Source organism: Podarcis melisellensis (genome assembly GCF_964234715.1).
Source record: "Podarcis melisellensis genome assembly, chromosome: 9".
Classification (NCBI taxonomy): Eukaryota; Metazoa; Chordata; class Lepidosauria; order Squamata; family Lacertidae; genus Podarcis; species Podarcis melisellensis.
The window spans coordinates 54,525,320-54,548,347 of NC_138541.1; the positions used below are offsets into that span (position 1 = coordinate 54,525,320).

General features: G+C 42.4%; 1 protein-coding gene across 5 annotated transcripts in view; it reads right to left on the reverse strand.

Annotated features, from left to right (window-relative positions):
- DLC1 (DLC1 Rho GTPase activating protein) overlaps positions 1-23,028 on the reverse strand; it is a 242,050-nt gene that overhangs the window by 173,089 nt on the left and 45,933 nt on the right. For 4 of the 5 annotated variants that reach the window (XM_081924333.1, XM_081924330.1, XM_081924332.1 and 1 more), the window contains exons 3-4: positions 11,902-12,045; positions 8,091-8,252 (exon numbers count right to left, since the gene is read on the reverse strand). In XM_081924333.1, the coding sequence (XP_081780459.1) occupies positions 8,091-8,252; positions 11,902-12,045 (306 nt within the window). The remainder of the gene's footprint in view (positions 1-8,090; positions 8,253-11,901; positions 12,046-23,028) is intronic. The other variant, XM_081924334.1, reaches the window with a different exon arrangement.

Genomic DNA, 23,028 nt, shown 5'->3' on the forward strand with positions numbered 1-23,028 from the left:
GCGTTTTGCGTCATATGAATGATGATAGATGCATCTGCATCTGGCAGTCTTTTCCAAATTTGGGAGGAGTTTTTGCAGCGGGAAAGATCTTTGAGGTTAATCTGCTAGGTGCTTTGGGTTGGCTGATTCATTCATCTTTTAAAATGAAAATCTGTAGATGCTGACTTGCTTTTATAAATCCTTTTTGCTGTGAAGATTCATTGCTGATTTTATTGTCGCTGAGATTTTTAGTGTTTTAATATATTTTTCTAAGCTTCCCTATAAGACTTTCTGAAAGGTAAAGGAATATATCAGTAAAATAACTAAATAAAGATTGGTCTGGTTTGCATTCTAAAATCCACTGAACATTTGTTTGGCCAAACTGTTTTTGTTGTATGTGCTACCAAGCCTTAAATAACTGGGGACCCCGTTATCTGAAAGAGCAACACTTGCCATATCAGCCTGCCCATGCATTGAGATCTGCAAGAGAGTCTTTCTTGCCATCTCACTGCCAGGGAAAACCTACAGTATGATGATAGAGAGTATCGTCTTTTTTTTGGAGTTGTGGAATTCCCTTGTCCTTGAGATATTGCTGGTGCTGACATTATTTGGCTGGGTGTTTTTTTTTGGGGGGGGGCACTACCTTTGCCCAGGCTTTTGTGGAGAGCTGATGAGACGTTTCAGTTGTATATTAATGCTTGCTACTATATTACTGTGTTGTTATTGTGTGCATTTCATCTGATGTTTTAATTCTTGAGATCCATATTGATGTTTCAGATTTATAGCACAAAATTCACAGAAAATATGTGGGACAAAGAAAATCTGTTGCAGAAAGCACCCTAATATTTGTTGGTGGAGAAAGATGACCTTGCTTAATGCAGTAACAGTCTATTATGCATACATTCAAATCATGTATGCATCATATACATAATTTTTAAAGCTTTTTGCATTACAGTAGCACCTAGCAAAAACAAGCAAACAAACTCATATGCATACACACACACCCCAACAGTGGTGGTGATGTAATTGTCCACTGTAATCCTTCCCACTGAAATCAACTCAGCTTCATATTGCTTAACTGCAGCTGGACTACATCAAATACCTTTAACAGGTAGCAACATAATTGTGCAAACATGCATTGCTTTGGAAGGCAAGTCAGTCTGAAAATATTTAAGTCCCCCACCTGCAAAGGTTCTCTCCCTCAAAATGCCATGCGATCACCTGATCTAGGGCAAAAGTCTCAGCAGTCAGCTATGAGTCTTGCAGTGTCCTCCTGCAGCAGGAACTCAGGGCTGATATAGCCTCCTGCATTCTGTCCCCATGGAAGCAATCTAAAGCGTTTTTAAATTGAAAGGATTCCTGCCCCATGTTTATGCTGAGCTTCTTCATCAACACCTCAATTGCTAGCTGAAAGAAATGGCACTTAGTTCTCTGTTGCAGAGATCAACAATAACAAACTTACCAAGGTCCTAAATTTCTTAAAGATATTGTTATGTGCCCTCCGTTGCATGATGCAAGGAGACTGGGAGTACTGCCTCGCTGCATTTCTCCTAGCCCAGCATAGTAGCACCAGCACAACGAATGGCTGGAGCCCAGTGGAACTACTCATGGGCCGGCATCTCACAACAAGACTGGACCACTTTCACCCCGACAGGGCCCATGACGAGGCAGCAGTGGGGGAAGGTAGGAACCCCCTGACCTTCCAGCCCCACGACCCAGTGTATGCAAAGAACTTCAGGGCGGGCCCGGCATGGGTACCTGCCACAGTCACCAGGGCGACTGGCCCCTTGTTGTATGAGGTGCTAATGGAGGGGGGGGGCAAGCCACTGCAATCAACTACGGCAACGATTCCCGGGGGAAAACTGCAAAGAGGGCTGGACAGAGGAATCCCAAGGGGATAGCAGAAGGGTGAGGCCCATAGAGCAGGAGGAGCGGGTAAGAGAGGCAGAACTGGGAAGTCTGAGCAGCCACAGGAACCAGAACCATGACCGAGTGGATCAGCGGCGCCCAACCCAATGGCCCTATCACAGCCGGCAGCCCCGGAACAAGAGCCAGAACCAGGAACCTCTACCGAGAGACACCGGAGACCACAACGCATATGTAGGTGACTGGCATACCTCAATGACTACGAACTAACCTTCTGGGCGCAACGGGAACTTAGAGGGGAGGGGTGTTATTTACTAAGTTTGGATCCTAGAACAATAGGCAAGTAGGATCCTAGAATGCAACAACTGATTGGCCTGCAGGAAAAGACCAATCAGGCTCCAGGAGGGAAGCAGAATCAGCCAATCAGACGGGACTCATTGTATAAATAATGTATATAATAGCCTGAGGTTTTGGGGGGCAATTCAATCACTGTTTTACAAGCTGCAATAAAGAGCATGAAATCACTACAGGACTCAGAGTATATTTCAGATATACATCTGTAGGAATGGGCTCATCGAACAAGGCTGTTATTTTAAGAACGCTGAGCCATGAATTGGGCAAATGCTATCAACAGACAGATATGGGAGGATTGGAATATACAATTGTAATTATATATCCTTTAAATACAGAATGCTTCTTTATGTCCTTAAATTAATACAGAAAATGGACAGCCTTTCACTTCCTTTGCCAGTACTTGTCTTCCCTCCCCCTCTCCACAGCTGTATACAAATCTCAGCCAATTTCCATTGCAAAAGTCAAAGACAAGTATTTTGTGGTGGGCTTGGAGGATTCCTGCTTGTTGCTACTCCCTAAATACTCAGTTACAAGATTTTAAGCTGCAGATTGACTGTCACATGGACATTTTACATTTTGCTGGATGCAGTAGACCAGTGTTTCCCAACCTTGTGTCTCCAGCTGTTTTTGGACTACAATTCCCATCATCCCTTGCCACTGGTCTTGATAGTCAGGGATGATGGGAGTTGTAGTTCAAAAACAGCTGGAGGCACAAGGTTGGGAAACACTGCAGTAGACAGCTATGGAGGTTGCCCCCAGATGAGGGTGACATCAGTTTCTCCAGCAGACAGTGACATCTGGCATACTTAACTCCTTCCCCTTTCTCCTTGTTAGCTTAGTTTTCTTCATGTTTCTCATACTTACTGGGGGAAAGGACTGCTGACTGTTGTGTTTTCAGACTGATTTACATTCCTCTGTGGCTTACAATTGCCAAATGTATAGTTAAAAGTTTAGAAATCAGCGTCTGTGTCAGAGGCTGGCAAATAAAAGCCTGAACTGATGAAATCAATAACTTACAGATGACCCCCAAAGCACATTCCACACCAAACAGCCATGTTGTGGTGCGCCTCTTTTGCAGCCACAGTGAAATACCTCCTTAGCTTCAGATACAGGCGAGATGCAACACATCAGAATTACATTCACATATGAATGAGCCTTCACAGAATGAATGCTTTCTTTTTTTTCATCACCTCAGCCACAATGAAATGGATTCACACCCTCTGCTATGCTTTTAATCTGCTGTACATGCATGTAGTATCCTCACTTCAACAAGAATGCACTGAACTATGAACAGAAAGCAGATTAAATGTACTTAAAGACACAAACACACACCCTCTGTATAAATGGAACAGAAATTTGGTCTGTTGGTTGGGATATCAAGTCAAATTATCACCCAAGAGAATTTTGGCAACACCTCCTCCATCATAGTGCTGTGGGTTCTCAGGAGACCCCTATTTCCTCACAGAATTACAATTACCAGAGTTTCCTGGAAAGAGGGATTTATTTCTAAACCACTCTGGAAATTGTAGCTCTGTGAGGGGAATAGGGGTCTCTTAACAGCTCTCAGCACCCTTAACAAACCACTGTTCCCAGGATTCTTTGGGGGAATCCATGATTCAAAGTTGTATTATGGTGCTCTAAATGTTTGGTGCAGATGTGGCCCCTGTATGTGTCAACACGGACCAGGTCTATCAGCTACTCAGGAGGAGGAACACCCAGCCCAGAAACTGATTGTGGAATCTAGTGATGCAATACCTCAGAATTTTTCAATTTCTGATACTATTAGTTTTGGGCACACCTAAAGGTAAAGGTAAAGGGAACCCTGACCATTAGGTCCAGTTGTGGCCGACTCTGGGGTTGCGGCGCTCATCTTGCTTTACTGGCTGCGGGAGCCGGTGTACAGCTTCTGGGTCATGTGGCCAGCATGACTAAGCACTTCTGGCGAACCAGAGCAGCGCACAGAAATGCCATTTTCCTTCCCGCTGGAGCGGTACCTATTTATCTACTTGCACTTTGACGTGCTTTGGAACTGCTAGGTTGGCAGGAGCAGGGACCGAGCAACAGGAGCTGACCCCATCCCGGGGATTCGAACCACCGACCTTCTGATCGGCAAGTCCTAGGCTCTGTGGTTCAACCCACAGCGCCACCCACATCCCTATAGGCACCTAATATTTACTCTGAATAAAATGATTTATACACAGAAGTTAAAGTAGTAAGATCAATCACTTAACCAAATCACATTTTATTATCTTACAGTTTACCACGAGTTAACAGTGTATTATATTTATCCATTCCCTCATATAACTTGAGACTTTCCACTGTTTTCTATATAAAATTAATTAATAAATGCATTTCCCGACCCTTCTAAAAAAAGGTCTCCCCCTGGTCTCAAAAATATTACAATAGCAGCTCACAAGAACGAAATAAAATATCTTAAGTGGGCATATTATACACACTCCAACTTTCCAGAGTGAAAAGTATATAAAATAAAGCTCTCAGTAGCCACCTACCTTTATTTTATTATTTTTAAGATAACAATGGACAATAAACTCCAATAAATAAGAGATGCTATTAAGAGATTTCCACATTGTTGCTCTGCTTGATTTACCTGGTAGCCACTGATGGACACCCAATTTTTGATGAACCCTTTGCAGCTCCCCTTTTGTTTCTTTTCATGATCTGAGTTGTCTGGCTCAACTTACTTTTGCATGGTATTAAATAAGACATGCCAGATTAGTGGTTTCAATAGTGGTGGAAAGAACTTCCAGTTGACTTAAACACAAACCAGATCATTTGGAACAAGTGTTTTTTGGCTGCTGGGATTCTAAATTGCAGATGAGTTTTGGCCCAAGTAGCCTAGGGATGGGCTGAACCATGGAGTTTGATACTAAAAAAGCGTGGGCAGCCTTGGACTTTCCATTAAGAAACTTGCTCAAACTTTCATCTCCATTCCTCATTCCTAGTTCTGCCAACAAATGACATCTTAGGATGTCAGCTTGAAGATATACGATGCAGAAATCATGCTGAGGCTAAATATGGGTCTGGCAGTGCCTGGATGGGAGACCATCTGGAATCCTTATGTATGTTTACATTCAGGTATAAAATCCATAGGGACACAGGTGGCGCTGTGGGTTAAAGCCTCAGCGCCTAGGACTTGCTGATCGAAAGGTTGGCGGTTCGAATCCCTGCTGCGGGGTGCGCTCCCGCTGCTCGGTCCCAGCGCCTGCCAACCTAGCAGTTCGAAAGCACCTCCGGGTGCAAGTAGATAAATAGGGACCGCTTACCAGCGGGAAGGTAAACGGCGTTTCCGTGTGCAGCTCTGGCTCGCCAGAGCAGCGATGTCACACTGGCCATGTGACCCGGAAGTGTCTCCGGACAGCGCTGGCCCCTGGCCTCTTAAGTGAGATGGGCGCACAACCCCAGAGTCTGTCAAGACTGGCCCGTACGGGCAGGGGTACCTTTACCTTTACTTATAAAATCCATAATGGAAGAAAAGCAGAATATAAATGCAACAAATTAATTAATAATGAAACCCATGCTTCATTAATTCATTAATTAATAATGAAACCCATGTTTCTGGGCTGAACTAACGAGATTCTGTAGACCTGATTTTTCCCCAGTTGGGTTTTGCTATGGGAGACGCATATATTTCCGCTTAAATTTCACGTTGAGGGTAATTTGGGACAGTTATAACTCTGAATTCACTTCTGACTGAAAGCCGCAATAAACGTTGCTGAGTCTTAGGAGTTGATTAGTTTCTGACTTTCACAATCCAACACATCTCAGTGTCCTTACTCATTTCACCCAGGAAATACAAACCAATTTATCCTTAGCTGGGTACCTTAGTACATTACTGCTCCTAATGTTATTATTTCTAAAGCATTTTTATCCATTTTTATTGATCCTTGGCTGGCTTCAGAATTTGTACAAAATCTAACAACAATGAGCAGATATGAAATACCGGTTGGCCAGTGAGATATACAGAACTATACATTCTGAGAAAGATTTCTCTTGCGGCAATCTTATTCCAAATATTCCAGTTAGAAGCCACCCCTGACAGGTAATAAAACTCTTGGTAGTTCCCATAATCTTTAATGGTGGAAATTATCGAGATGCTAATTCCAAGAGTTCATCCATAGCTCAGTGGCTGGTAGAGCATCTGATTTGGATGCACAAAGTCCCAGGTACTATCCCCAATATACCCAGGTAGGGCTGGGGGAGTCTGAATTCCTGCAGAGCAGCTACCAGTCAGTTTAGACAGTATTGGTCTAGAATGACTAAAAATCTGACTCAGGCACCTTCTTATATACCTTCTATCTATGTATGAATCCAAAGCCATTAATGCATGCATTCAAGTATAAGCATGCATGATCACCAGAGATCCTTACCCCTAAAATATCGTTTTACAAGGCAGGAAGTGGTATATCAGAATTGAAAACTCAAGAAATCGTCACATGGAGCATCCGCTAACAGTTGAGTTCCTAGTCCAAAGGGGAGCTCCTTGTTCACCTCCGTCACACATTTTGCTGTGGTCTGTGTAACCCACCCAGATACCCCACTGGCACACAAAGCATAAAATCCACCTTGTTCTCTACTCAGTTTGACATGATAACATTCCACAACACATATCCTCCACAGCTGGCCAGCTGAAGCATGCAGTTTTGACAGTGTTGGGAAATGCGTCCAATGGATTTAAACAGAAACCAGACCATTTGGAACCAGCGCTCCCTGGCTGAATGAAGAGCAACACAACTGGTCATATCCAACCCTATTGAATCATTTTGGATGAGTGTCACTGCACATCTGTGAACGCCACCAAGTCTTTTCCAAGAGGAGGAAGTAGAAGTTATTATCATTGCCCGCTATTTTTCTTGATGTCACACTGCTGCTCAGTTCCATTTCACCTAGGCCCGTGGTTCCCAACATGGGGCACACACACCATAGGGGGGCAATTTGATTTTTAGGGGGGGGGCAATTTGAGAATGAGTTATTAACAGTTAATGGCTATGTCACAGTTGGGGGGCATCGGGATTTCAGAGATGACTAGGAGGGACATGGCAAAAAAAAAAAAAGGCTTTGGGAACCAATGACCAGAGAGCAGAAGAACTGCTCACACATTTCTGGCCCAGGGCCAGGTGCATGCTACTTGAGATCTCCCATCATATTTGATCTCCTAAAACAAAACTGTGTGGCCTTCCAGATGTTGGGGGACTACAGTTCTCATTATCCCCGATCATTGGCCCTGTTGGCTGGGGTCATGGGAGCTGGAGATCAACAATCTCTGGAGGGGCACAAGTTTCCCACCTCAGTCCTACAAGCAGCTCTCTACATGAGAGAGATTTGGTTTGCAGCAAGCTTGACCCATTGCCCTTGCAGCGGTTCTCCAATGCAAATCTCTCCCGGAAATGCTATAAGCAAGGGAGGGGAAAGACCCAGGCACAGTGCAGGCCATTCACATCACATGCAGTTTGACCTTAGGTCTGCCATGTGAATTGGCAGGCTAAACCTTTTACTCCCTTACTAGGGAGGAAGACTCCCACTGGGAGGATCTGCTGGCAGACCCACCTTCTCTGTCAGCAGGTCTCATGTTCTGGTCTTCTCTGATCAGACACTGCAAGGAGCATCTCATTAAACCAAATCCTGCTTAATTGAGGGACTTGCCTTCCCATGACCACCCCCCAACTTAGAAACACTCAATTTCAGCTTTCACTGGGAGCATCCCTGGATCTTATCCCCTGCAAAATATGCAAAATAGCAAATGTGAACGAACCTTGTAAGATCTTGATGGCAATCCACATTCCAAAGGCAGCAGAGCTTGGCTACTTGTTCTTCTCCCAGTTCTCCCCATACGAAAACCAATGCTACCATATCAGAATAATTTTAAGACTCACCCCAGCCTTTGGTTTAGCTCCAGAACCAGTCATTGGTGTGGAAAATGCTCGATCGGCAACATAGGGCTGCGGAAGAGGTGGAGAGGGTGGGGGTGGTACGTTTGCTTGCTGGTGGCTCAGTATAGCAATGCCCACTCTAGAATCAGGATGCAATTCCAAATCCTTTTTTAAAGGAAAGAAGGACAAATCTCTTTAAGGGATGTGCATATTCCTTGGGTGGCTACCATTCTATTACCTACAGGAAATACATTAAATCACACATTATTGTTGTTGTTTTTATTAAAAAGTTAGCAACTTTCTCTACATTCCTATACATTCCTGTTCTAAGAAATAATGATGATCTAATCACTGCTGTTCCCTGACACTGTAATATACCTTGAGATCAAAGCTGCAACACCCTAAAAATAAGTTGTTGTTTTTTATTTAAAAAATCCTTTGTTTACGAGCCAGGTTTTTTCAGATGTCTGGCATGTTTTCTCCTTGTATTTCCTGTACACCTCAGATTATGTCCGCACCTTTTGTCTCTGGAAGCATCTGATACCTCCAGCACCATGTGGAAATTGTTATGCAGCTGGAGTGACATCATCATTTGAACCCTTGTGCAGGTGAAACCTCTTGTGGTTTCTTAAAACTTACAGTGTAAACAAAAACTTGGTAACATCCATGTCTAGCGATGGGGGAATCCGTCAATTTTAGTTTATCTCAATTCCCCCCCCCCCACTCTTAAGTTCAGTTCCTCACATTTCTCCATCAGTTTGCTTAAAATCATAATAAAAATCTCTTTATGAAAACCCAGCAGCATTTTAGGGCATATTTCTTCTAATTCCCCTAAAATTGTCTCTGTACACACTTTTGCCTAACAGACACATTGTTGCAAAGCAGTTTTCCTTTAGAAAATGCATTTTGGGTACATTGCTTTCACTAATAAATATACACTTTGCCTTATGCCCTTTTCTACAAGTTACTTGGCTGGAGAACTGTATTGCAAAATTCAGAGAAGTGTGAATTTCAAAGGGTATCTGTGTTTCAGTTTGCAGATTGTTTCAGAAATTGTGAATCAGGTAGGTTCACGAATTAATGCAGATCGAATCAAATTTCCCTCCCACCCCTATGCATGTCTCAGTGCTTCAAGCTCTTTGTAATATTTGCAGCAGGGCTGTGGAATGTGTGGACTCAAACTTCCATCAGCCCTGGATATCATGACCAATGATCAGGGATGGGGGAATTGTAGTCTAATAACACCTGGAAGGCCACAGATTCCCCATCCTTGATTTACAGAGGAGGCCACAATTCAGTATGTAGTTATGCACAATGAATTCCTATGGAAAACAACTAAGCATATAAACTACATATTGTAACTGTGTATTGGATTCTAGCCTAGGGATATATATATGAATTACATGTTACATGTATACGCATGTTTAAGGCTGCCATCTTTTCTACTGGTTCTGGTTCTGAAGTAAGATGGGTTACAGAGGTGACGTTTATAGATCATGAGCTGCCTTTATATAATTCAGTGGTTGGTTGGTTGGTTTTTCATTTCCCACATTCAAAGAATCCTTTCCACATCAAGCGGTCCACCTAAGGACCTCTGTATGTTGAAATGATTTCAGCATGAAGTTCCCATAGCACAATGGCCAGGCCTATCGCTCAGCCTAAAGTGAGACTTCAATCAACAACCTATCTGATTCTCGCTTATGAACACACATTAAGAGGACGATCTTAGGCAAGATGTTTTTCCGCGAAGCTTGTCTATCACCTGTCTATTTTAAAGTTTTTATTGTTTTTATTTTGATTAATTTTATTATGTATTTTGTTCTTCGTATATTGTAACTTTTTGTTGTGAACTGCCCTGAGACGTATGAATATAGGACAGTATACAAATTAATATAATATAATATAATATAATATAATATAATATAATATAATGATGTAATATACAATAATATTGCTACTAATATTCTTATTAAGGAGCCCCAGATAAGTCTGATGATGGGTCTATAAACGTAGCAGGAAGCGGTAGAATAGATTCTGCCACTTTGGACTGGAAATACGGATTTCATGTTTATTTTTTGATTGCTAACCCATTTTGGGGAAAAAGTGAGCAAAAAATCCTAGCACACGAGGAGGACAGGTTTTAGCCCAACCCCCTCCCTAATTTTCTACTTGCAAGGAATTTTCTGTCAATGGCATCATTTTTATTTTTTATTTTTTTAAAAAGGTGATTTCCACCTGCTGTCTGAAATGCCACAGTACATCTACCACCTTGTTCCCATCTCATTGCAATATATCTATATCTAGCAGTGGCTTAGCAAATCTCATAAATTCAGTCACCACATGCCACTACTGTGATTTTGTTTTTTGAAAACCTAGCTTATTTCAGGGATAAACAAAATAAAGGGTAAAAATAACTTGCAGGGCAGTCCCATATACATTTACTCAAAAGTCCCACTGAGTTCAATAAGGCTTACTCTTTGGTAAGTGGGCATAAAAGGTAAAGGTAAAGGACCCCAACAGTTAAGTCCAGTCGCGGACGACTCTGGGGTTGTGGCGCTCATCTCGCTTTACAGGCTGAGGGAGTTGGTGTTTGTCCGCAGACAGTTTTTCCGGGTCATGTGGCCAGCATGACTAAGCTGCACACAGAAATGTCGTTTACCTTCCTGCCGGAGCGGTATGTATTTATCTACTTGCACTTTGATGTGCTTTCAAACTGCTAGGTTGGCAGGAGCAGGGACCAAACAACGGGAGCTCACCCCGTTGCGGGGATTCGAACCGCCCACCTTCTGATCGACAAGTCCAAGAGGCTCAGTGGTTTAGACCACACTGCCACCCACGTCCCAAGTGGGCATAGGTTTGCAATTTTAGTGACCAACACACGACACAACACTATGTTTTCCATACCAGAATCACTGAAATGAAGGGGAGTTGTGGGGGAAAAGAGGATTTTGCCCCTAAAAGTGCTCTTTAACCGGTCTGCATGTGTGTGTGTGTATTGCCAGAATAGTGTTTTACCTCATCCTTTCCAATATCACAACATATACTCCCATTGAATAAAACTATCTAAAAAAGACAAACAATGCTTTGTTGTCAGAATATTATTTTAACCAAGGCAGAATTTGTAAGCAGCCCATAAATACCTCCTTGCCTGGGGCGCTGGGTCTTACTGAAATGTGGACCCAATAAAAAACACAACATTTCAGCACTTTCTCTTGCAAATTCAGCACCCATTGCATCAGATCATTGTGCTGGCACGACTCTAACCCCAGTCTGATTGCCTTTAAAAAACACACAGAGAAGCTTGGCAGGGGACAGGGGAGTCCAATATCTTTTGAATTTTGTACCCTTCACTTGCTTTGGTTTTAGTAGTTCTTAGAACTCTCCCAGTGTGGAGGGAGGCCAAGAAGGAATAAATGAGTAGCTGGAGGCTAGGAAATGGAACATTACACAGACACACAGACACAAACACACATACATACACACCTTTTGTTTTTGTATAAAGGAGAAATTACATGTGATGAAACAGAAAGACCAACGAGAGTCGGAAAAAGAGGGAGAGACTGCACACACATTTAAAATACATTTGAAGCACATCTCCCTCCCAAGAATCCTGGGAACTGTGCTTTGTTAAGGTTGCTGGGAATTATAGCTCTGTGAGGGATATGCTACAGTTCCCATGTTTCTTTGCTGGCGGGGATGTGCTTTACATGCACTTTGAGTGCATGGTGTGTACACATTCAGGAGAAGGCTGAGGAAGAAGCAGCAGAGGTAAATATGCAACCGGGATAAAAGATAAGTAAACATGCAAGCTCACAGGTATGTGCCTCCGTGTGTGTGTCAGCGTGCTGGAAGGCGAGGATGCTGAACCGAGAGCGTTCTCAATATCCTGATCTAGCTGGTCCAGTTTAAGAATGAGTAGCACCATGGAGTCCAATCGCGAGTGATCTTCTCTCACTTCCTGGGGATTAGAACATGCAATTACAGAATCTGAAAGGGCACTTCTGGGAAAGAATAAAAAACTCTCTGTTCCCTAATTTAACAAAACAGCATTCAATAATAGGCAGCAAGCACACATTTGCAGTGGGGGGTGGGGACGGCGGGAGGGGGGATGGGTGGAGAAAACCACAACACACTGTTTTCTCTCATCAATGGGTTGTTCACTGTGAAGGCTCAACTTACTGACTGAGAAGAATTTTACATGCATCTTAAATACCTTTCTGCTCGAAAACTGTGCAAATGGAAAAAGGGCATTGTTTTAAGTGCTATCGGATGGGGGGGGGGAAATTGGAATGACTGTCCCGAGTCGCCCTACCCCAGCAAAGGAAGGCACATGCCTGGTAGTAATTCATTGTTGTCAAAAGTGCAAACTGACAGCCGCTCCTAAGATGTCCCGCATACACACACGCTTCTAACGTCTACACACTGCAGCCATTTTCTCAAGGTTCCTCCTTCTCCACCAAACTCTGGAACAAGTGCTAGAGACGATGGCATGGTTTTCCCCACCCCTGGTCTCAAGAGTTTCACTACAGGGTGGGTGCAGAGTTTCTCCTGACACAGAAAGCAGGTGGTGGGGCCACTGTGAAAGGTGGCTGTGTGCCCTGTTTTACAGAAGATGGTTGTCTGTTTGAAGAACTCTCATAGGACAGTCTTCTGTTTGAATCAAGGATGGCTCTGCTGTGCCACCCCAGACAACAGACTTTGGGTATCCTTAAATACGACACATTGCTAGCAATTCCTGTTTGTTACTGTTGTTATATTTCCAGCTGGGAAGAGATGCTTCTGAGGGTTGTTGCTGTTTTGCCCCAGGTGCCAAAGTAACTTTTCATCTTATTTGGGCTGGGAGCAGGCACAGCCTCCTGCTCTCCCACAGGCAGAAAAATGCCCTGGGCTGGCCAGGATTTGAAGTTCTCCCTTTGAAAGTCTGCCTGGTCCACTTTCAATATAAGCAACCATAAGATGGAAGACCAGGATGTGAAGACCAGCCTATCTACTGCACCTAGGCAGCAGGAAAGAGCAAGCTGACAAGTTACCTGGTCTGGTCCCTGTCTTCCCCATTATGATGATCTCTGTACATTATGATCTCTATACAAATTACAGTCCTTATATACATACTGGACAGGCACCAAACCAAGAGGGTGTAGTCTTGCATCAAATTGAGAGCGAGAGCACAATGCCTCATCTTTAAAAGCTTGGCGGGTGGGGTGTGGAAACTTGTTGGGACATATTTGTTGCTTCCATCCAGTTCAGAACTTCTTGACCTGTTCTTAAACTCCTGCACCATGGCTCCTGAACCTTGTGTCTGCTGCTGAACCTCTAACAGTATTCACCTGAATAATGATTTCTCTTTTACTTAAAAGTAAGAGCCTCTATTTGCATGTTTTGGGGTAGGAGCAGGGACAATTTGATGTAAATGCATTTATTCTTTTTTGATTATGGGTGACATAATCTGATTTCTGATTATGGATAACGTTGTATAAAACTATCTGTGGATCAAATGACTTGGAAAAGGAAGAAGACTTTTCTTCTAAATATTCATAAATAAAAACTGTTTTATGGATTTTTTGTTATAAAATTCTCTTTCCATTTCATGAACAGTACAAATCAAGGGCTGTTATGCACTGATATTTTTGTAATGAAACTTGATGTAAAAATATTAACTAGATAGATAGATGATAGATTGTATCTGCATGTGTGCTAATAAAAATAAACTTGCAATATGCCAACTCTCTCCACGTCTTGCAGCCAGCAATGCTCCAGACCCACAAATTTTCATTGCAGGATTTGTGTCACAACGGTACAATTTTACTGTAATACCAAATTCTATTTTCACCATAATAAATACAGGCCATATTGTTTGCTATGCTATATGCATTCCTGCATATAGAACAGGAAACCTCACAGGCTTTCCCTCACATATTTTTCTATACATTCCATGTCTAGAGGAAAAAGGAAGTATACTCCCTTGGAAGAAGCAAAGCATTCTACTCAAAACATTTTGGTCTTATACCAAATACTCAGGAATTCCATATAGAAGCCTTGTGTGTCGGGCATGCATGCCCAAATGCTGGTGAGGTCCTGCCTCTCATGGTTGGAGCAGAGAGGCTAGATGAATATCAGTTAATCTTGCGGCTTCTCTCAGCCCACCCCGAGAAAGTGCTGCAGATTTTGGAGCCGGACCGCTACACTGCACATTCCTCTCATGCATACTTGCTCAGAAGTAAGTCTTGTGGTGACTTGACAAACACTGCCTCAGTCACAGTGAAGTTACACCATCCTTTGGAATTTGATATCTAAAGCTTGCTCCCTCAGGACTGAGTCCCGGTCCTTCTGCTGATTGCCAAAGAACGTTCATAAGATGAACCAAATATCAAAACCCAGACTTAACTCACAATGTACATTTTCAGATGGCAACACGCACACACAGAAGGACACGTCTGCTTTTCCAAGGTTTCCAAAATCAGTAGAGAAGAGCTTTCCACATGTACAGCTTTTCAGATAGCAAAAGGAATGTGTGCATGTTTGGGTAGACACTGTCTCCCCACCCCACAATGTATTAATGGAATACATGCTGAATATCTGAAAATGGCTAATTATTGTTAGAATCAGGAAATTGTGCTCTAGTTTATGCATGTTTAAGGACATGGTTCTTCCCCTCCCAATGAACATGTAAAAGTGCTTCTCACTGATTTATTGTAGACATTCCTTGCCCACGAGTCATGATGATGATGATGATAATAATAATTTATTACTTATAAATTAATTATACCCCACCCATCTGGCCGGGCCTCCTCACCCACTCTGGGCGGCTTCCAACAGGATATTAAAAACACAATAAAACATCAAACATTTAAAAATTTCCCTAAACAGGGTTGCCTTCAGATGTCTTCTAAAAGTCAGATAGTTGTTTATTTCCTTGACATCTGATGGGAGGGCTTTCCATAGGGCAGGCGCCATTACAGAGAAGGCCCTCTGCCTGGTTCCCTGAAATCTCGCAGTGAGGGAACTGCCAGAAGGCACTCGGAGCTGGACCTCAGTGTCCGGGCTGAATGATGGGGGTGGAGATGCTCCTTCAGGTATACTGGGCCGAGGTCTTTTAGGGCTTTAAAGGTCAGCACCAACAGTTTGAACTGTGTTCGGAAACGTACTGGGAGCCAATGTAGGTCTTTCAGGACCAGTGTTATATGGTCTCGGCAGCCACTCCCAGTCACCAGTCTAGCTGCCACAATTCTGGATTAATTGTAGTTTCTGGATCACCTTCAAAGGTAGCCTTATGTAGAGCGCATTGCAGTAGTCAAAGCAGGAGATAACTAGAGCATGCACCACTCTGGCGAGTGATATATGTCATACTACCAAGTGTGACTCGATCTCAGGGCTGGTCCTACCGTCAGACATAGCCAAGCAGCCACCAGAGGCAGCAGTCTGCTGGGAATTAGCAAGGGGTTGGAATTGTGTGTGCCACAACTATGATTATGCTGCCGGTGTGGAATGGAGAGGTCTGGATGAGTGTAACTGGAGGATGGGTGGGCCTCGCATTCTTTGAGATGCCCAAATGCTTTGCATGGTGGCAGTGCAGCCTGCTGGTTGAAGCAGGCAGAGGGAGAAGGAAGGGCTGAGTGCAAGTCTATGGGGCACCTCTTCACATATGCAAAGCGGCGCACACAGGTGGGTGCTGCACATGTAGCATGGAAAAGATTGTGCTTTGAATTTGCTCATACTGAGGATGTGGACCAAGGCACTCAAAATTTTAGGTCTGCAATCACCAAGCCAAGTACATTGTGAAGTATTTTGGTTTTTATTTGACTATTACAGCATGCCTTAAAACAAATCTTTTGCATTTATTACTTTTCCACACAGTATGTTGCAGAGTTAAGCAGCTAGTAAATGTATTCATAAAAACCTAAGAATTATATCCATAAAAACGAAAGTATGCAGAAAATTTTGAGCAGAACACTGAAAGGGATATCATTCATCTGTGTTTATACTCTGTTCCTGTGTCGCCATAATCATGCAAAGGTCTTTGTCTCTTATGAATGTTCCTGAATGTGCTTTTTTTGGTCCTCTGACCTGTTTGCAGCTTAAACTTGACATTTCCCTCCCCTTTCTCCATCCACCCAACATTTCATCAATTCAGATTATTTACAGATGGTTTCATCAACTTTAAATGTCATATAATACATGTGACAAAGAAGAAGCTCTAGACTGTATGGTTTTCTGGAAAAGACTCTGCACAACACATATTTTCCTAAGCTAAAGACCTGAAACAGGATTCGTATATTGATATTAAGAATGTCACTTCTGATTACTATAAATGTAGGAAATAGGTTGGGCACGCGCTAGCAGAGGGTTTTTTGGCATTCCTATATTTAAATAAAGTGCTGGTTCTGATGTAACACTTGGTAGACATTGCTTTGCTTTCAGAAATTACTCCATAAGTAGGAAAGGGAGAGAAATTCAGTTCAGTTCACATTTTAATGGGTATCTAGCTAATTCACACTTGCCAGAACAATACACAAACCCAACATGCAACTATGCTTTGAAAATCACACTTCCCTGAATTTTGCAATTCAATTCTTTAACCAGATAATGTGTGCATAAATGCATATTTATGGAAAACTGTTCATAAAATGCCTGTTTTAGCTAGACTAACATAAAATGTATTGCAACAGTCAAAATGGATTGCAAAAATGTGGATATTTAGGCAAAAATGCATAAAATTAGGACAAATGTATATCAATACACTGATGAATTTTCAGCAGGACTTTTAATTTTTTAAAATAAATTGATGCAGAAATGCAGATAACAGGATAAAAGTTTGGAAAAAGAAATGGAGAGAAACCAATCTTCTCCAACCTGGTGCCCTCCAGATGTTTCAGACAATTCCCATCAGCCCCAGTCAGGCTGCCCAATGACCAGAGTCAATGGAAGCTGTGGTCCAAAATGTCTTGAGCACAGCAGGCTGAGCAAGGCTTCAATAAGCTTTTTTTTTTGGGGGGGGACTATACTGTGATGGATTATGCATGCATTTCTTCAGGGGGCCATTCTCCAGGCCAGGATTAGAGAGAAATTTAAAGAAATGTCCTACTTGCTGAAATATACTTCTCTCAGTGGCAATTTAGAAGCCACTCAAAAGGGGTTGTAACAGCTCTGGTTTCCCATTGTGTTCCCTATTTTCTTAAGTGAAAGGAAGTTGCAGGAGCACCCACCAAAGGGTTAGTTTCCTGGCACAGAGGGAGTCCTGATAACTTTGTGTTGTCTTATTTTCAGGCACTGTGGCTCAAGGGCAGTTTGGGCATACTGGCAGGAAGCAGGTGTGTTGGACCTGGACCAGGGACACCTGGGTTCTGTTCCCTCTCTGATCATTAGATGACCTCGAGCCAGTAACTCAGCCTAACCTACTGCTCAGGTTTCTTGCAAGGATAAAATCGGAAAACCCCATTTATGCTGTCCAGAACTCCTTAGAGGGAGTGAGGGACACCAAGGGAATAAATAAACAATAAGCAAAGCAAATTGCCCCATTAATATAGCCTTCTTGAGAGCCTTAATAACCTCATTGGAAGCATGTGGTTGTTGTAGCATCAATTACTATGAAATGTTGACGCAAGACATTTTAAAGCTCACGTATGAAGAGCTCATTTTCTTCAGTTTATGTTCAAATGTAGTACATTGAGGACCCATTCACATTAACCCCTTGTGGCATGGCAGCACTGCTCCATATTGTGATCTCATGCTGATGCCAAAACAATGTTGATGATGGCAACAATCACTTGCATGGATGTATCCTACCAGATATATCACCTGAGCATCAGGTTGGAAAGGCCCATGCAACTGGTCCCATGCACATGGTTCTGGAATTCACAACAGTGGCGTGGGATTAAATATTATTATAATATTTTTTTTTTTAAAAAAAATATTCCACCTATTTCTCCAAAGAGACTCTGGGTGGTGAACAAATGTTAGCGAAAAGAGAGAAAAAATGTGCATCCAGAATTAAGACTATCCAAGCCAGTTGACAAGCTCCACCAGCACAAAAAAAATATGGAACTGAACCAGCAAATACTATATAAGCAAAGGCCTTTAAAAGAAAGCAAGGTTGTCATCAACTGACTGAAGCAGTACAGCAATGGGGCCTAAGAGACCTCGCTGAACATGGAATTCCATAAGACAGGCGCCACAACATAGGAGGCCCTATTCCTAGTTGACACTAATCTTGCTTCCTGAGCTTTATGGGTTTGCAACAGGGACTGAGATGGCAACCAGAGAATGCAAGGAGGAACACATGGGAAAAGGTGGTTCCTTCAGCACCAAGTCGCAAGCCATTAACCCCTTTAAAGATTAACTCCAGCACCTTGAATTGAGCCTGGAAATAGGCAGCCGGTGCAAATCACAGAGACAGTGGTGGACTTTGGGCTTTCAAACTTCAACCGTGTCCCTCCCACCTCTCACCTTCCATTCTACAACGTTGTGGCACTCCCTGTGGTACTGTCTCAGCTTGGCACCCAGTGCGGGCAAACTTGTAGTGCTTCCCTAAATTTGATATAGAATCAGTATGGTAAAATCATACTGAGTCAGCCTAGTGGCCCATGTAGCTCAGTATCTATTTACACACTGACTGGCACCAGTGGTCTAGGATGTCTGACAAGGGATTCTTCCAGCCCTAGTTGAGGATGTTAGGGTACAGCTCTTTCTCTGGAGCTACAGCCCTTGTCCTCCAGAAGCAGCAGCAGCAGTCCCAAACACATTTACTTAGGAGTAAGCCTGAATGAGACTTATTTCTGGGAAAACATGCAAGAGATTGTGCTGTAACATAGCCTTCAGTTTTAAAGGCAGCCTCTTTTGCTGGACTGGCAAGGCGAGTTTTCTCACCCACCCACAGAAGAAAGGGTCCTTTTACAAAGAGAGCTGGCAAAATTCCTCTCCGCGCCTTTGATCTGGGGCCAGTTGGACTGAGCTTAAAATCTTACATTAATGTTATACATTTCATAGGATGCTAAAGTCCTAGTCCATGTCTTGCTTTGTTTAAAGGGGAAAATAACACTCTGCTCCAGCAGAATAGAAAGGTATTCAGGTCTCTTTTCATCTACCGTGAAGTCATTCATCTGAGCTGACAAGAAAGGTTGAGGATAATGCAATACATCCCATTTCTCGAACTATCTGCTGACTTTCGCAAGCAGTTCTATAAATCAGAGGTAACCTGGTTTATGTCCTTCTTCCTTGCAACATGATAAAATAGGCAACTGGCGTGGGAATTTTTATCTCCCTCTGAAGTTTAAATTTCATATTAGGCACTAATAATGCAGTATTTCACAAAGCAAATGAAAAGATAGCAAAAGCAAGCATTTTCACAGATTAAAACAAAGAAAAGGTTACAGCTTTCCCTGTAGTTTCTTCCTCACAAAGGATATATGGTAGAGTCTGGACTTTTAACAAATCTTTACTGTGGTTCGATACCCTGCTTTTTTAAGTGGCTAGAATCAGAATAAACCAGTTTTCCAAGCTCATTTGTAACAGGAAACTGATTTAGTTATTTTAAAAATATGCTTGAGGAGGATAAGATAGGATAGTGAGAGTGTGAGCCCAAGGATTGCCACCATTTATTTGCATTAATTTATATTATGGTTTAGATGATCATCTAACTTAGTCACTGTGGCTGTTGTAGTGTGCAGTTAATGTATCAGGCAGGCAGGTGTGCAAATTATTTTGCTATTTTTTTAAAAAAAGTGTGATTGCTTGGCCTGTGTTATGATATTGCTTGAACCATGAGGTATGAAAAAGTTATCACAGCCAATGCTCTTAAAATGCACAGCTTTTTTGGAAAGAGAGAGAGCGCGCGCACGCACATGGGCCAGAGGGAGTGGATGTATGGCTGGTGATGGTGAGGAGGATAAATCTGGAGATTAAGGTTATCAATGGCTGCTAACCATGATGCCTATACTCTGCCTTCCTGGTTGGAGACAGTAATGCTTCTTCATAAGATAAAAGAAAAAAGGTAAAGAACCCCTGGATGGTTAAGTCCAGTCAAAGGTGACTATGAGGTTCATCTCACTTCAGGCAGAGGAAGCTGGTGTTTGTCCACAGACAGCTTTCTGGGTCACATGGCCAGCATCAGTAAACCGCTACTGGCACAATGGAACACCGGGACGAGTGTCAGAGCCCACGGAAATGCCATTTACCTTTCTGCTGCAGTGGTACCTATTTATCTACTTACACTGGTGTGCTTTTGAACTGCTAGGCTGGCAGAAGCTGGGACAAAGCAATGGGAACTCACACCGTCGTGGGGATTCGAACCACTGAGCTTCCGACCGGCAAGCCCAAGAGGCTCAGTGGTTTAGACCACAGCGCCACCCATGTCCTTTTGCTTCTGCATACCAGTTCCTGGAAATCATAGGAGGCGAGAGTGCTGTTTTGCTTAGGCCCTGCTTGAAGGTTTTCCACAGGCATCTGGGTGGACAATATGAGAGCAGGATGCTGGACTAGATGAGCCATTGATCTAATCCAGGAGGCTCTTCTTAAATTCTTATGAGGGGGTGGAGGAGGAACAAATGTCAAAGAGCTCTAGTGATTGGCTCAAAGCCCCCTTGTGTCATAAGCCAGGTTGGGCAGACCTCTTGCCTTTAGCTTTCTCTGTGATTGCTCTCATCTGGGAGACCAACACAGATTGAAATCTCAGTCTCCGTTGGGTGTCAACCCTGGGTTCATTTGAGCTGCTAAAAGCCAACCAGCCAGTCTCCAACTGACATGCCTTTCTCCTTCTCTCATAAGTCTCAGATGAAAACAACATACTGTGATGCTCTCCTTCTGATACACCAATATCTATCTATCTATCTATCTATCTATCTATCTATCTATCTATCTATCTATCTATCTATCATCTATCTATCTATATCTATCATCTATCTATCTATCTATCTATCTATCTATCTATCTATCTATCTATCTATCTATCTATCTATCTATCATCTATCTATCTATCTATCTATCTATCATCTATCTATCTATCTATCTATCTATCTATCTATCTATCTATCTATCTATCATCTATCTATCTATCTATCATCTATCTATCATCTATCTATCTATCTATCTATCTATCTATCTATCTATCTATCTATCTATCATCTATCTATCTATCATCTATCATCTATCTATCTATCTATTATCTATCTATCATCTATCTATCATCTATCTATCATCTATCTATATCATCTATCTATCATCTATCTATCTATCTATCTATCTATCTATCTATCTATCATCTATCTATCTATCTATCATCTACCTATCTATCTATCATCTATCTATCTAATCATCTATCTATCATCTATCTATCTATGGCTTGCATAGGAGTGTGGCTTGCATCACTGGTGCCCTTGGGGTTGGTATCAGAACTGGCTATATGCAACTCCCTTTGACATGCTTCCCAGCATAAGCACAAACATGTTCCCACAGGATTACTGTCATGCTGCCTGCTACCTTCATGTTCTAGAGAAGGGCTGGCAGAGTCTCACCCTTCATAGGGTGCATCCTGTTGGTTGAAAAGGTATCAGCTAGCCAAAGCACTCTTAAAGTGTCATTCTATGGGTGGTTTGAAATTATTGTTTTCTGTTCATCTTCACAACAGCTCCTTCCTACCACTCAATTCCACCTGAATCCATGTTGTAAAGATAGCTGTAGACAACTGCATGAATGGGGAAAAAATATTTCAAGAGACAGAAGAAAATGTGGTAACTATTTAGTCCAGGCTGTTCAGCATTCAGAATTACATTTAATCACTGAATGCAATGCCAAACTTCTGAGATAAGCACAGATTTGCCCATATCAGAAGAACTGTAGCCAACAACCATTTGTAACATGAAACAGCTCTGAAATTTAAAAAGCTGGTTCAGTCTGGGTTGATCATCGGCCAACGTCATGTCACTGTGGGCAGCTGCTCCAGAAAATCACAGATTTGGCATTCAGATATTATTTTATTACAGTGTACTACAAGAGATGCCATGGTGATAGTGTCCAAAATATTCAACAGACCACCTTGTGTAACCAGAGCAGGGGCCCATGAGAGAGTTTGCAACCGATGATCCTGCATCAGTACTATGCAATGCAAGTGTTTTGCTTTGTTGTACAGGTTTTCAAGAAAAGGGATACTCAGGAAGTCTTCAGAAATGGAATATTGACATTGGTCCAGCATTTAGCCTCCTCCCACACCTGTCTTCTTGCCTCTTAGCTCTGCTCCATTGTGCAGCAAACCATGAAATCAATTGTATGATAGGGTCAAGGCTGAGGAAAACCAATGCAGTAGATAATCCCTTTCTGATTGTAAATGTTTGGGGAACAGCCAAAGCCTAGAACGGTCACAGGACTTTAGAAAATCATTCCTCATGATTTCATACTTTCCTTTCCAGGAGCAGTCAGAAATTCAAGGCAGGCTTCCCAGAGTACCAGAGACCAATGCTGCAACCCAAACCTCACTTACCTGGGAGTAAACCTCACTGAATTCAGTAGGACTTAACATTCTGAGTAGGCGTGGTTAGAATTGCACTGTTAGAGTGTCTTTGTGATATGTTTATTTAAAAACGTACAGATATAGTGCGGCAGAAGCACTATAATTATTTATATAATTATTTATATACTGTAATTAATTTAGTCACCCTAGTCCATGAAATTATTTGTATGTAGATAAATATAGCCTTAGTTTTATTTCTTATTTATCTCAGTATGGACTTGAGGAAAAGGCCATAATGTGATAGCCTTCTCCTTAAATTAACAGGGCTTTCTTGACTCTGCTAGTTTAATGTTCTGGTTTGTGAGGCTGCAAGATTCTTCAGTTGGCACAGCTTACTGAAGATTTATTCTGTTTGTTATTAGCTAGAAATGCAGAGAAGGTTAACGATAGGTCAGTAGAGTTTGAATCTTCAGGATACACCTAGCAAACCTGAAGCTATTCATG